This window comes from Lepidochelys kempii, chromosome 6 (assembly GCF_965140285.1).
Source record: "Lepidochelys kempii isolate rLepKem1 chromosome 6, rLepKem1.hap1, whole genome shotgun sequence".
Classification (NCBI taxonomy): domain Eukaryota; kingdom Metazoa; phylum Chordata; order Testudines; family Cheloniidae; genus Lepidochelys; species Lepidochelys kempii.
Window position 1 is genome coordinate 61764856 of NC_136385.1, and position 15012 is coordinate 61779867.

Genomic DNA, 15012 nt, shown 5'->3' on the forward strand with positions numbered 1-15012 from the left:
GTTGTTCTTATTCAACATACTAGCTCCATATGTGTGTTCAGTGTTAACTGCTTACTTGGATGATAAAAATAATTTTGTTACTGTTTACTCTTGGTAATACTGCAGAGTAATCCAGCTTTGGGAGCTGGAGCTGGAGCCTACTCTGGCTCGTGTGTGATCATCAACCTAATTGTGGTCTTGACAACATGGGGAAGTTATACCAGTGTAAAGGAGGTAGGGTGTGAATTTAAACCAACCTAGTTAGACTGGTATAACTACCCACTTGGACACTCTTATTCCAGTAGAAGAGGGCCTTTTTTTCCGTTTAACTTATGTCACTTTGGAAGTGTTTAAAGTAAGCCGCCCCCCCCCCAAGCACTCTTACTATGGAATAAGTGTATCTACACGGGGGAATTATACCAATATAACTGTAGCTGTTTAACTCTACCTGTGTAATTATACTGGTATAACTGGAAAAAAGTCCCACGGAGACAAGCTCCAAGTTCCAGTTGTAGGGCCAAATATTGCCCACGTTTTCTTGAACCATCTTGTTGAAAACATAGAGAAGGTGTGACCCTAAGAGCCCCTCAGTGCCCACTTGCAAAGGAGTCAACATCATATAAAGCAACTTCTATTAAGCCTGACAAACTTATTACATCTAACACATTTCAGTCATAATATTTATCTGTAAAGAATATTGTGTAAGGTATCAGTTGAAAACTAGTGACATACTGGTTGTTAATATCACTGTGAAATGTGTGTATTAACACTGAGGATTTATGCATATTTTTGATACTGTGCTTTGAAGTCTGTAATCAAAGAGAGAAACAGGTTTTTTTCAAGACAAGAGGGAGGACAGTTATCTCCCTGTTTCTAGTGTAAATTGAGCATGGTGATGGCAGAGACAATGGACAGTTCATTTGCATCTGAGATAAACAGGAGGAGCAAGTTAACGAGGATGTGAAATCAGCATGGGAAGACACTGGAGTCTGAACCCCAGAGGTCCATCCTGACTCTGGTGACAAAGACAATAAACTCTGGGGAATATAAGGAGAAGCAAAAAGACATTTTGGTTATCACTGAGGGAACAAAGAGGTTGATGTTCTTTGCATTTGTGAATGGTGGATCCCCCACCATGTGGATTGGTGATGCTAAGAAGTGGCTGTAGGTGAATGTGACGGAGTGTACCAAACCCACATTGGGCCAACAGGGACAAACCAATCACTGTGGGCCCAAGAGGCCATGCCCCCTTTCCCCTGCTATGCATGCCTCAGGTGGAAGAGCCAGATAAAAGGAGGCAGCCCAGCCCAGTCACACTGGCTGAGGAGGAGGGAGGACATGTACTGCAGGCTCCTGCAGAGGTGCTGATGACATTCCAGGCGGTAGAGCTCATGGACTTGGACAACGCTATGGCCAACTCTCTGGTGGTAGAGACGAACAGGGATGCCAAGCCACCGCCAGCTGAGGAGATGCCAGGGATGCAATTTGTGATAGGAGGTGATCCAGGGGATGTAGTAGAAGTTGATGCCTAAACTCTTAACAGGGCCTTAACAATTGTTAAACTCTTAACAATGACTTCATAGGGCCCTGGGTCAGAACCTGGTGGAGCGGACATGGCCGGGTTCCCCTACCACACCCCACGGGCCACCAGGCATGGCTGCTGCCTGCTCTCAGTTCTAGCCACGGGGCTTTGGGGCTTTAGATTATTTGTTCTGCCCCGCCTGGGAGCTACAGACTTATTACTGTTCTGCTCTGCGCAGGGGGCTGATTCCCCAATTACTATTTTCTACCCCAGCCGGAGGCTTCAGGGCTTTAGACTGTTTGTTCTGCCCCGGTCCAGGGGCTACAGGCTAATTGTTGTTCAACCCCGCCAAGAGGGCCGGGATCCCAGTTGTGGTTGTCAGTCCCAACCCGGAGGCTCAGGGGCTACCGACTTCATTTACGCAGTCCTGCCAGGGGACCAGAGCCCACCTTGCTGCAATATCCTGATTAACAGGGAATCCTGACAACTTGGTGGCAGGGTGTACCAACCTCGACCTGGCTCGACGCACAGGGCCTCCGTCACTGTGAGAATATTGCTTTAGACAAGAATTGTAGCCTGTTGAGTTAAGTTTTAGTCACTAGAAAGAGAATAAAACCAAATACTTGGGTTTTATTTGTAACCATTTTGTTTCTTTTGTCTCTGCTTAGTATCTCTTAAATCTCTATTCTTTATTAATACATTTATTCTTGTTTTTATTACAAATTCTTTTTGGTAAAAAAGACTCCAGAGGCAATCCTGGCAATTGGAGGCCAGTAAGCCTAACTTCAGTACCAGGCAAATTGGTTTACACTATAGTAAAGAACAGAATTATCGGACGCACAGATGAACATGATTTGTTGGGGAAAAGTAGACATGGCTTTTATAAAGGAAAATCATGCCTCGCCAATCTATTAGAAATTTTTGAGGAGGTCAACAAACATGTGGACAAGGGTGATCTAGTGGATATAGCTTACTTGAATTTTCAGAAAGCCTTTGACAAGATCCTTCCACCAAAGGTTCTTAAGAAAAGTAAGCAGTCATGGGATAAGAGGGAAAGGCCTCTTATGGATCAGTAACTGGTTAAAAGACAGAAAACAAATGGTAGGAATAAATGGTCAGTTTTCAAGACTGGAAAGAGGTAAATAGTGGTGTCTCACAGGGATCTGTACTGGGACCATTGCTGTTCAACATAATCATTAATGATCTGGAAAAAGGGGTAAACAGTGAGGTGGCAATGTTTGAAGATGATACAAAATTACTCAAGATAAATCCAAAGCAGACTACGAGGAATTACAAAGGGATCTAACAAAACTGGGTGACTGGGCAACAAAATGGCCAATGAAATTCAGTGTTGATAAATGCAAAATAATACATGTTGGAAAACATCATCTGAACTATACTTACAAAATGATGGGGTCTAAATTAGCTGTTACCACTCAAGAAAGAGATCTTGGAGTCATTTTGGATAGTTCTCTGAAAACATCCGCTCAGTGTGCAGCGGCAGTCAAAAAAGCGAACAATGTTAGGAACAATTAGGAAAGGGATAGCTAATAAGACAGGAAATATCATCATGTCACTATATAAATCCATGTTGTGTCCACACTTCGAATACTGTATGTAGTTCTAGTTGCCCCATCTCAAAAAAGTTATATGAAAAATAGAAAAGGTACAGAGAAGGGCAACAGGTGGGTGTGTTTATTTTTTTGGACAACTAATTTGGTAATTCCTCTGAGTGTTCAGTGGCAGGCTGGATACTACAGAGGAATACTCTGCTGGGGGCATGGGAACTCTGGGCACCGAGCATTACCTGCAAGGTACAGTAAGGGCTGTTGGAATCCTAAGTTTGTTTGGCTGACTAATAGACTGGCGTGGCTGGGAGCTGTCACACAGTTTTAAGAAAAGGAGTACTAGTGGTACCTTAGAGACTAACCAATTTATTTGAGCATAAGCTTTCGTGAGCTACAGCTCACTTCATCCGATGCATCCGATGAAGTGAGCTGTAGCTCACGAAAGCTTATGCTCAAATAAATTGGTTAGTCTCTAAGGTGCCACAAGTACTCCTTTTCTTTTCAGGACTTATGAGCAGAGGCTGAGGGAACTGGGATTGTTTAGTCTGCAGAAGAGAAGAATGAGGGGGGATTTGATAGCTGCTTTCAACTACCTGAAAGGGGGTTCCAAAGAGGATGGATCTAGACTGTTCTCAGTGGTACCAGATGACAGAATGAGAAGTAATGGTCTCAAGTTGCAATGGAGGAGGTTTAGGTTGGATATTAGGAAAAACTTTTTCACTAGGAGGGTGGTGAAGCACTGGAATGCGTTACCTAGGGAGGTGGTGGAATCTCCTTTCTTTGAAGTTTTTAAGGTCAGGCTTGACAAAGCCCTGGCTGGGATGATTTAGTTGGGAATTGGTCCGCTTTGAGCAGGGGACTGGACTAGATGACCTCCTGAGGTCCCTTCCAACCCTGATATTCTATGATTCTATGACATGGGGGATTCAAGAAGCCCTTCTTTCTTTGTGGGATTAAGAATATTTCCATTTTATTTTCACCCCATTAGGACACTTCTATGTTCATATGAAATTGCAGGAAATTCAAAGCTCCAGGTGAATTTATATTTGCTCTGCTTCTGCTGAAGGTTAATGCTGTGTAAGGTGTCAACCACTGTGGTGTATCATACAGAAAAGAGAGCTAACTTTAAAAAAAAAAAAAAAAAAAAAAGCCATGACAAGTACAGACTCTGAGCTAGTCTTTTAATTTCCCTCACACGTTACAGAGATTTACAGACACCAGCAATGAAATATGTGATGGTGTTTAGAGCACTCACTGCTAGCCTTTAATCAAGTACTCTACACTGTACATGTCATAAAAGCACCAATCCACTGTTGCAGTGTACATTACATGGAGTTTTTGCTTCAGTCACTCAATAAATGGAGAGTATTGTGCAGATCACTCTATTTGATTCCTTCCTGCCCTTCTTCTCTTTGTTTGTTATCATATTGCAGGACCTGAATTGGGTGGTGAGTTCCCAGTGCAGGATATGAAAACTGGTGAAGGAGGGCTTCTGCAAGTCACACTGGAAGGAATTAACCTGAAGTTTATGCATAGTCAGGTAGGAGGGAATCTTCAGCAAGAGTATGTGAGCATGAAGCTTTTCGCAGCACCTCTGCATTAATGTGTTTCCTCTTCCCTGCACCACCATGGGGAAAGGGTAGGACAAAGGGGAATATGGCCTATATTCTCTAAATATTGAAATGAGAAATTCTCAGAGTGTAGACATCTATAGTACATTTTTAAAAAAAAGTAAAAGTAGTTGTAGAGGTGGGTATTAACTTTGTTTCTGGCTGCCAGAATTCTGTAGGTGCACAAGGTAACTGGTACTCAAAATACTAAAACAGCAACAACAAAAAGTAGGTGGTAATCTAAGATGCCATAATTTATCATGTAGTGAACTCTGACATTCTGATGGCACAGTGATTTAGCACGGTGTCTGTAAGATTAAGCTAGGTACATTTGCAGGTATTTCAGGTAATTTTCTTCATCATGTTTAATTTTTGTATTTTAAAAATGGGGGAGAGTCTAAAGTTCCAGACAAGAAAATAGAATAAGAGAATGACACTCTCTCACATTGAAGACGAAGATGAGAATAAATTACTGATTTTTTCCCCCCTTTCCAAATAGCAATCTATCTGTGGGTGTAGAGGAAACACAAATAGAATTGTTTTATCATTTTCTTCCTTTCTCTGGATGTTGTTTCATTTGCTTTCTTTAGTCCTTGTTTTTGTTTTTTGTTTTTTTGCTTTGTGTTCATGTTTGTTTTGCATATGTCATTAGAGGTGTGCTGTGCTGGACAGTAGAACCAGTTTTTAGTGGAGGGTGGGGTATGTGTATGTGAGAGAGAGAGAGAAAAGCTGCTGTCAGTCAGTCCCTTGTGGAGTGTGTTACCTTTTCCTCTAATTAAATCTTCCCTCTACTGTTTCCCCATATAAGCCTTGTTCCTTTTTACGTTCACTTGCTTTCAAACTGAGGGGAGAGCATCTGCACCCCTCAAGACACAAAATGAAACTATGAAAAACATAGAAAGGAATACCTATTAACCTTTTGTGTAAACCTGTTTTCTTATAATTGGTGACCTTTTAGAGTAGGGGAAGACTATCCCCATGAGAGGTTACAAATAGTCTACTAATTGTTATGTTGTTAATTCTTGTTTTATTTTCAAAGATTTCACTTTCCTAAAAATGGGAAACTCCCATAAATTCCGCCACTTGGGGAAATGCATCATCCCTTAGTTTTTGTTCAAATGAGCAAGATGCCTCCAGGCCTTGCACTGACCATTTTTGGGCTGCTAGATAATTAATATTGTATCTGATCTATTTGAACTTTTCCACTGAGGTCCTGAATAAAAAAGCTTGAGCTGCATAATATGAACCGTAACAGCAAATGCTACTGCAATCAATGGAAATGATCTAAGTGGATAAAAAATAGATAATTATCCCCTTATAATGCCCTTATTCCCTCTTCCGTGTATCCCTCCGAAAAGAGAAAAATAGAGGGTGATAAAATTTTTGACAAACTAAACTTCAAAAGAGCGCAGGTAAACAAAGTGGTGGGATTAATTTTCTATTCCCTGAATACTTGGTTGTGAGAAGGAGGCAAGTTGCAGGTTTGCTGACAAAAAAAATCTCAGGTTTATTTTCTGGTAATGAGGAATAAATAACCTGGAATCATATGTTAGATCTTCTCTATTATTGGAAACATCATCTGTACTTGAAAATCAACTTACCTTGATTACCCTCAAAATGCGAATTGATCTATTTACAGAAGGCAGACATAGGTAAGACTGTTTCTAAAAGAGACCTTTTAGCTGGCATGATCTTGGGTCCTGCCTGGTGGCCCCCCCTTGCCTTTCTTGTCCAGGTAATGATTTGGGGATTAAATGAAAGTAGTTTGTTACTGGTGGTGTAGTGAAAAGAAGTGCTCGGATACCTTTCTGCATTTTCTGTTTTCCTAGTAGATTCAATTTCTCCAGTAAATTTATCTCTAAATCCACACCTGAGCTTGCAGCTTTATAAGTACATAGCAACTGAAAAAATCACTGCAGTTCATTGCTATGCAGTCTTTCAAGAATATCTCTAAGGTATTGGTAGGAGACTTATTCAGGATACTGGAGCAATCTTACTCTTCATATGTATGTTTCCTGGCTGAAGAAACAAATGTTCTAGGATCTGAGTATAATGCTGATTCCTGATCACCTTCCTGTACCTTCTCCTCATGCCCACAAGTTGTCTCTTGGCCTGAAAGGACTAACTGCAGTTATGCTTTTCCAGAATGTGGATGCACATCAGAAGAGATTGTTTAATTGTATAGGGCATTAACTGGACTCGTTGAACTCGGAGAATTTACTGATTTGCACAAAGCTGGCATCTGTGTCCTAGAACATGGGAAAAAATGATTAGTGTGATCTGTGAGAAGGCTTATTTTCCGTTTTTGGATTCTTATTTTTTAAACCAAAGATCAGTCAAAAACAGTTCTGTTTTTCCCCAATGGGTACCCAACTCACAGTGGCTCTGTGGCATACTGTATGAAATGAACAAACAAAAAACAAATATCGGAGTCTTCATGCATGTTTTTTAAAGATTAAATCAGTGCTCCCCAAAGTCATCGTCTGGATCAATTTCAACACGGACTGCACATACCATGTAAAATCTACAAACAGTTTTGTTGCTAAATCTCAATTGCAGTGCTGTCTGGTGGGGAAGGGTAGCAGCCCTTCCCCCATTAAGTTTTGACTGGTGGATGGTCTAAGAGAAGCAGCATGAGGGTGGGAAGCACATTGCCCCTTGCCTGCCCTCTGTGCTGGAGGAGGATGCATGGAGGGGCAGAAACCAAGTGGGATGGACCTGGGCCATAAATCGTATGCCAAATTTGGGAGCCAGCCATTTCTTGTCCCCCTTTTTGTTGCATTTAAGGTGTGTTGGTTTTCTCTTTGCTATAATTCAATTGAGTGCCTGAAGGGGTAGCAATGTTGGATATGTCAGAGTTACTAACTCCTTCGTTTCTCTTCCATGCTTTCTCCTCCTGCAAGGAGCGGAAGGTACTCCATCTTCTGCTGTCTTCGCTTCTTAGCATTTTAAGTTGTTTGTTAATTTCTAGCATTGTGGCAAATTTATCTTTTTTAATCTCCCTGTATTTATGTATTAAACTATATAAATGAAGTAGTAGTATGTGCTACAATGTTTCAAGTTATATCAGCCGTGACAGTGTTTCTTTTTGTTTGTTTTTTGAATAAAAAGTTGTCCCTCATTTACTAATCTTGTTATTTTCCTCCCTGTTTTGTTGTAGGTTTTCATAGAGCTGAATCACATTAAAAAGTGCAATACTGTGCGAGGAGTCTTTGTCCTGGAGGAATTTGGTAATTACATTATTTTGATATTAGGTCTGTACTCACATGGCAGTAACTCAAATTTCCGGTCCTCAGTCTCAGAGTTGTGTTCATTAGATCAGTGGTTCTCAACCAGTGGTATGCATACCCCTGGGGGTATGCAGAGGTTTTCCAGGAGATACATCAACTCACCTAGGTTTTTGCCTAGTTTTACAGCAAGCTACATAAAAAGCACTAGTGAAGTCAGTACAAAGTAAAATTTCATACAATGACTTGTTTATACTGCTCTATATACTTATACACTGAAATGTAAGTACAATATTTATAACCCAATTGATTTTATAATTATATGGTAAAAATTAGAAAGTAAGCAATTTTTCAGTGATAGTGGGCTGTGACACTTTAGTATTTTATGTCTGATTTTGTATGCAAGTAGATTATAAGTGAGGTGTACCTTGGGGGTACACAAGACCAATCAGACTCCTGAAAGGGGTACGGTAGTCTGGAAAGGTTGAGAGCCACTTCATTAGATGGTAGGCAGCTTCATAGAGAGGGAGAAATATAGATTGCATCTGAGAGACTGACTGACTAGGAGGATTGGTGTCTTGACACTATCAGAGTAAACTTGTAGATTTTCATAATCCTGGCTTGTAGCCTAGATGCACGTTGTCAGTATGCCATTGAAGTCACTTTGTGCAGCATGGATAACAGTAATGAGTCAATGAAGTGGGAGGTGCTTAGAAATTATTTCTTCAGAAGTCTCCTCTCCTCAGAAGTCATGATCAAATGTGCCATATAATATTCCGAGACAGATTGTTGCTCACAGTGAAATTTCCCCTTTGCTGCTCCAGGCAAGTATTATTTTTATTTTATTCTGGAAAAAGAGGATGTTTCTGGACTGCAGTTTAGTCAATGATTTTATTTTCAGTGTCAGAATCATGGTGGAGGAGAGAGATGATGGTAGAGAAACTGGAGAACTAGTGCTATTTGGCCAGTGATTGCAGTTAAATATTATCCTCTTAAACCCAGACTGGGCAATACTCAGGAGTTTCCCAGTATCAGTGTGATTCATGATATTCTGAACCAGAGTCTGAAAAAATAGGGGTCTTTTAAGATTTTGAAGGTTTATAAAACATCTGAGTCTTTCACACCCTCTGAAATGGTCCTCTCAAGGATTCCAAGCCTGGAGTGGTTCATTCTTTCATCTGTGGCTGCACATTTGTTGTTTAGATCTTCACAGAAATGTGAAACTTTTCTTTTAAAAAGGTTAAATTTACAAATTGATTTCATTATTTGATCAGTGTTAATTTTTTCTTACATCCATCATTTAAAAAAAAACACTGTCTTGGTTTTCAGACGTTCTGGTTCTTTTCCACTGCTTTGGATTAAAGGGCACTGACTGATGGATCCTCTTTCCTAATATTCTAAGAAATAAGAAAAGGAGTACTTGTGGCACCTTAGAGACTAACCAGTTTATTTGAGCATAAGCTACAGCTGTAGCTCACGAAAGCTTATGCTCAAATAAATTGGTTAGTCTCTAATGTGCCACAAGTACTCCTTTTCTTTTTGCGAAGACAGACTAACACGGCTGTTACTCTGAAACCATTCTAAGAAATGTAACTGATACTGGGATCTGAAAGCTTCATGTCCTGATCTTGACTTCTATACTGCCTCCTTTCTGTTCTGATATCAAGTCCTTCAAATGACACCATTGGATGTCATGAATCAGAGTACAATGACTGGAAGGCAATTAAGCTACTGGCTAAGAGACTTGATGTGTCATTTCATGAACAGGTTTTTTCCCTTTACCTTTTCTGAAACTATCTTGTCACACACACACATCTCAGAACAATGAATGCAACATATGGAAAAGTTTGGGATAGTTTACGGATGCTCCTGGTAAGTGCTGGCTTGAAGGTGAAGATTTCCACACTGTGTGGTTGCCTAATTCTCTTGTACCATATTTACCCCAAATAGGCAACAAATTTATTATAGCATTGCTGTTAGCAACCACTTAGGGTTGCAAAATAGTAGTGATAGTAAGTGCACAAAGCTGAGAGATCAGAGCCCATAAAATCTGCTAAAACCATAATAGGTAACTTCCACTACCCAGACATTTAGCTGGTCAAATGTCACAGTTGGCCATCATTGGAGGGACAGTTTGAGACACTGTTGCTTCTTCAAATAGCTATTTCTGGACCATGCACAAGAAGAGGCAACATTTGACTTGATACAAAATAATACAGAGAAGTTGGTTCAAAAAGTAACTCTAGTTTTAGCCACTAAGTAATAATGACTGTACCATAAATGAATTTCAAGTGCATTGTGGGAAGGATTGTAGTGAAGGTCAGTATTGTGACACTCAACTTTAGGAATGGCAGCTTTAGAGTAAAAAATCGGGAAGCAAGTTAGAAAGAAACTGAAGACAAAAATTAAGAAATTAAATCCTTAGAAGCTATTTAAGCAACTTGATAAATCACAGAAGGCATTCCTACCCCTGAACAAAGTAGGGAGCAGAAAGGCAAGAAAAATGTGCTATGGTTAAAAGGCAAAGATCAAGACGTTAGCATGCTATTCTTTAGTTCAGATTAAACAAATCGAAAGGGACGTAATCTGATGGCCTGTAACATTAAAGGTGGAAATTAAGATGGAATTGTAAGATTAAATAGTTAATTGCCTTTTATTTGGTCTATGAGTTTTTGGCTATTTTAATGTGTCAGAAGAAGTCTGCAATGGAGTTATTGGTCCACCAGATTACCAACGAGAAAATGAAAGGAAGGTAGACACTGCCGAGAATCTAACCTGCTTTCTTGTACAGAGACCAATGGAAAGATATTTCCCCTAGAGCTACACTTTTAAAGATAATGAAGATGAGAAACTATTAGACTCTATGCTTAAAAGAGAGATGACAATAAATCACTAGGATAAAATGGTAATATTCATCCAAGAGTTCTGAAGGAACTTAAAAATTAAGTGAATGAGCTGCTAACAAAACTCTAAATCTTAAAATCAGCTTCTGTGCTTGAAGACTGGAGATGTAGCCACAGTTGTACTTTAACAAAAGGCATGAGGGCTGGCTGATCCTGGAAATTCTAGTCCAGTCAGCCTGACTTAATTACCAGGAAATTTAGTTAACTTTAATTATTTTTGAGGTTTTAGTGGTTTCTGAGCATGGTCTTTTTAGTGGGAGTGTAAGAATTTGAATATCACAAGACAGTAGGAAATTAAAGGCCATTTGTAAAAACAAGGTTAACATGGCAAGGTGGATGTTGGAGATGTGATTTCAGACCAGGGCCCAAGTGAGAGCCATGGGTTGTTGTCCACAAACGGGAACAAAGATTTAAAGGAAGTGAAGAAGTGTAAGGCTCTTACTTCTGGAATTTGAGTTACTGCTGTGTATTTGTGCTTTACTTTCTCGTGGCCCCTTCATCGCCGCTGCTATGAAAACCTTCATTCTCCAGCAGGTAAAGTGATGTCCCCTGAAATAGTTCTCTGCTAGTGCCATATATTCTCATTCACAGGGCCAGAGGCTGCAGGATGGTGCTCAGTAACTTATCCCCTTCATCTTCTTAGTTTAACAGTATTGAGTTAATTTTATTGTTAGAAGAAAAAAAATTAGTATGATTTATATATTCTGCAGTGCTAGCACTTTGAGCTCTGGGGGTGTAACCCAAAGCTTTTCTCTTCTCTCCTTCCTAACCCCACCCTCTCAGGAGTATTTTTTTCCCACTGGAAGGCTACAGGGGAGTCATTAATTTGATGAGAGGGTGACTTTAGTGAGTGTGAAAGGAGGTGGTTTCTTCCCTAGGTCCTCACCCTGCTGTGTATTTGGGAATCAGGGACATTACAGCTTCCCTTCTCTCCTTCCCTCATGCCACCAGCTCCTTCCAGCTTCCTCTTCCTGCTTTTGAAGAGTATATGAACAATTGTATGTTATCCAGTGAGAAATAAGATTTGTACATCTCTGTAATCCTATCCCATTTGGCTGTGCACCACCTCACTCCCCCTTTATCCCCTGGTGACATGGAGTTAATTTGGAACATCTGGTGCCAACGGGTAAGGCAGCTTGGATGTGCACCTCATTCTCTTCCCAGCTCTAGCCACTGGTGTCATGGGGCAGTGCAGCCTGGGTATGGACTTAACCCAGTTTTCAGCCTCTGAAGTAGCTGCCTCTGTCCAAGAAAATGGAGAATGTCAAAGGCAAATATTTATTTTTAAACAAAGGCTGCATTTTTCATGGGTCTTTCCAGGGATGTTGATACTGTGATACACTAAGATCAAATCATAGACATTGATTTTTATTAGAGTCCCTTCTCTTTGAACCAGTCTGCACTGCCTAGTTTTGACTCACTAGAGTATGAGCCCTCTTTCCATATTACCTTTTGTTGTGTCATATCATAATCAAACGGGTGACAGCTGCATGGCTAGGTTTTGGTGTCCATTTCCCTCCACCCCCAGCTCTTCATGTTGAGCTCATGTTTATATATTTTGCCTGTTACTGTCTTTCTGTCACTAGGTTCTATGCTTTATAAGATATTCACTCCTCCTTCCCCACCTTCCTCTATTAAACTGGTTCTTATTTGGTCTGGTTTTGAATAATTTATGATGTTTACTTTAAGATTTTTGTTGTCATACAGAAATTCCCAGGCAGGTTTCAGCCACTTTGAAAGGAAAGGATTCAAAATAAAATGTCTTTTTGTTGTTCCTTTCGTTTTAAAAATCTAAACTTGCCTTTATGTTCGTAGTGCATCATTATACTCCTTGTGCTCTGCTTGTTCCCTATATTGTCTTTCCATGAGATTTGTGCAGAGCATCATTCACACAGACTCAGAAGAGTGGGACAGAAGCACAGTGTAGGTGGAACATACTAATGGGAGGGTTGTAGCTTTCAGCATGGGGCACTTTGGGGGAATGAGAGCAGAGGGTAAAATTTTCCTTTGCTATTCTGTGCTACATTCCTCCTGTATTTGTCAGCGACAGTGCAAGGGAGCAAAGGCTGAGCTTTCCTGGTAACAGATTGTATCTGTGTCATCGACTGCAACTCTTGCTGATGTTTCCTTTAATACACCTAGAAGTCAAATCAAGCCTGATATTTTGAGGGCCATGTGTAACTGAAATCTTGTATGTTGATAGTTTTGAGTAAGTTTGTTCATAAAGCAATGAACATTTTCCTTGAGGTCTCCCGATAAACTCCAGAGTACAGGTGTTAGACTTAATGAAATTGGTTCAGTGAACAGTGTCCAAGATACAGCTGGCCTGGAGGAGAAATAGTCTTCCATTCTAGAAGATTGGTTTCTCCACAGTCTAATCCCCATTCTTTTACGGATTTAACTGAACCCCGTGCAAAAGTATCCAGTCAGACTACCACGTAGCACAGGGAAAATTCAGATTTCTAGAGGGTACACTGGGGAGCAAGCAGTTAAAGTAGCAAAGTGGCTTTAAAAGAGATGTTGGTTTAGACTATATGGTTGTGCTGATAAACAGATTTTACCATGTGTTCTGCTAACAGGACAGGAATTAATTGCACCAGCAACGCCAATGATGAGTCTGAGACGCATCAAACACTTACTATTCGTTTTTCTCAATCAAGGAGCCAAAGAAATGTTTTATGCCATCTTGAATTACATAACGTGTCATTGCTGGTATCGTCAAAAGATCATGATAGTATAAATATAGGGAAAGAATAGTATCTAAAAGTGAGGAGTAGTGAGGTGCCCTGTTCCTGCAGCTGCTGTCTGTGTGCCTCCCTCCCCCTTTCCTTTGGGAACATTGTGCTATTTCTTTCACTTTTTCCTCTCGTTTTTTGAACTTTTTGTTTTGTCTCTTACCCGTCCGGTTTTAGTTCCTGAAACTAAAGAAGTGGTGAGCCACAAGTACAAGACACCAATGGTGAGTGAACTGTCATGCCTTCTAGTTCTTTTAGAGGGTATATATTTAAGTTCTCATACGATGCCCATCACTCTGATATCTGAGACCACTCTTTTGTCCTGCAGTTCACTGACTTAATGCCATGTGGGATGCGGTTCAGACTGCTCCTCCAAATGGAGGTTCTGTGGAAGAGTGTTAGTAGAAAATTTGAGTGAAGACAATAGAAATTGGGATCACAGGATTATGCAGCCTTAGAGCTACAGTGAAACACAACCTTCTCTTTTGTTCTAGCTCTTGTACAAAGAGACTGTAGCTTGGTGCTTCCTACTTCTATAAAATTAAGGGAGATCCTGAGGCAGCATAGAAGGGTCCATTTTAGAGAGAGGTTAATTAGTGAATTTTTTCTAATGGATTATATTTGTGCTGTTGATAAGTGTTGAATTGATGACTCTGCAGACCAAAGTGCCTAATCCACAAAACAGATGAAAGGTGGGTCTGACTTCTGAGCATAAATTGATCTCTAGCTGAGTTCATGAAGAATTCTCTCCATTTGGTATAATACTGAGCAGTGAGATACATAAAAGGGATTTTATATCCTCAAAAGGTATTGACTCCCGTGTGAAAAGTATTGATCCCTGTCAGACAAGATACTAGATAGATGAGTTATTGAGCATTTCCATTGTATCAGTTTTTATATTCTTAATTGTTAAACACAAGATAGCAGTTAAAGATCATACTTACTGTTTTTAATTACATAATATATTTGATGGTCAGCCCTGTGTGTGCTTGTAAGTGGGAAACGGAAGTCAAGGATTATCATCAGAACTAACTTGAGGAAGTTAGCTAAACCGAAATTAAAAGGTACAGTGCCAAAAGTGAAATCCCTGCTAGCTGCATGGAATTTTTTTTAAAGACACCATAATAGAGGCTCAACTTAAATGTATACCTCAAATTAAAAAACATAGGAAGAGAACCAAAAAAGTGCCACCATAGCTAAACAACAAAGTAAAAGAAGCAGTGAGAGACACAAAGGCATCCTTTAAAAAGTGGAAGTTAAATCCTAGTGAGGAAAATAGAAAGGAGCATAAACTCTGGCAAACTAAGTGTAAAAATGTAATTAGGAACGCCAAAAAAGAATTTGAAGAACAGTTAGCCAAAGATGCAAAAAGTAATAGCAAAATTTTTTTTTAAGTACATCAGAAGCAGGAAGCCTGTGAGGCCACTGGACGATCAAGCTGCAAAAGGAGCATTCAAGGATGATAAGG

The 15012-nt window shown here is 40.1% G+C and overlaps 1 protein-coding gene across 30 annotated transcripts in view; it reads left to right on the plus strand.

The window, feature by feature from the left end:
* The window catches only part of MADD (MAP kinase activating death domain), a 123694-nt gene that overhangs the window by 102845 nt on the left and 5837 nt on the right, over nt 1–15012 (plus strand). For 20 of the 30 annotated variants that reach the window (XM_073348277.2, XM_073348284.2, XM_073348281.2 and 17 more), the window contains 3 exons: nt 4503–4609; nt 7840–7909; nt 13722–13768. In XM_073348277.2, the coding sequence (XP_073204378.1) occupies nt 4503–4609; nt 7840–7909; nt 13722–13768 (224 nt within the window). The remainder of the gene's footprint in view (nt 1–4502; nt 4610–7839; nt 7910–13721; nt 13769–15012) is intronic. The other 10 variants (XM_073348293.2, XM_073348298.2, XM_073348296.2 and 7 more) reach the window with 1 other exon arrangement.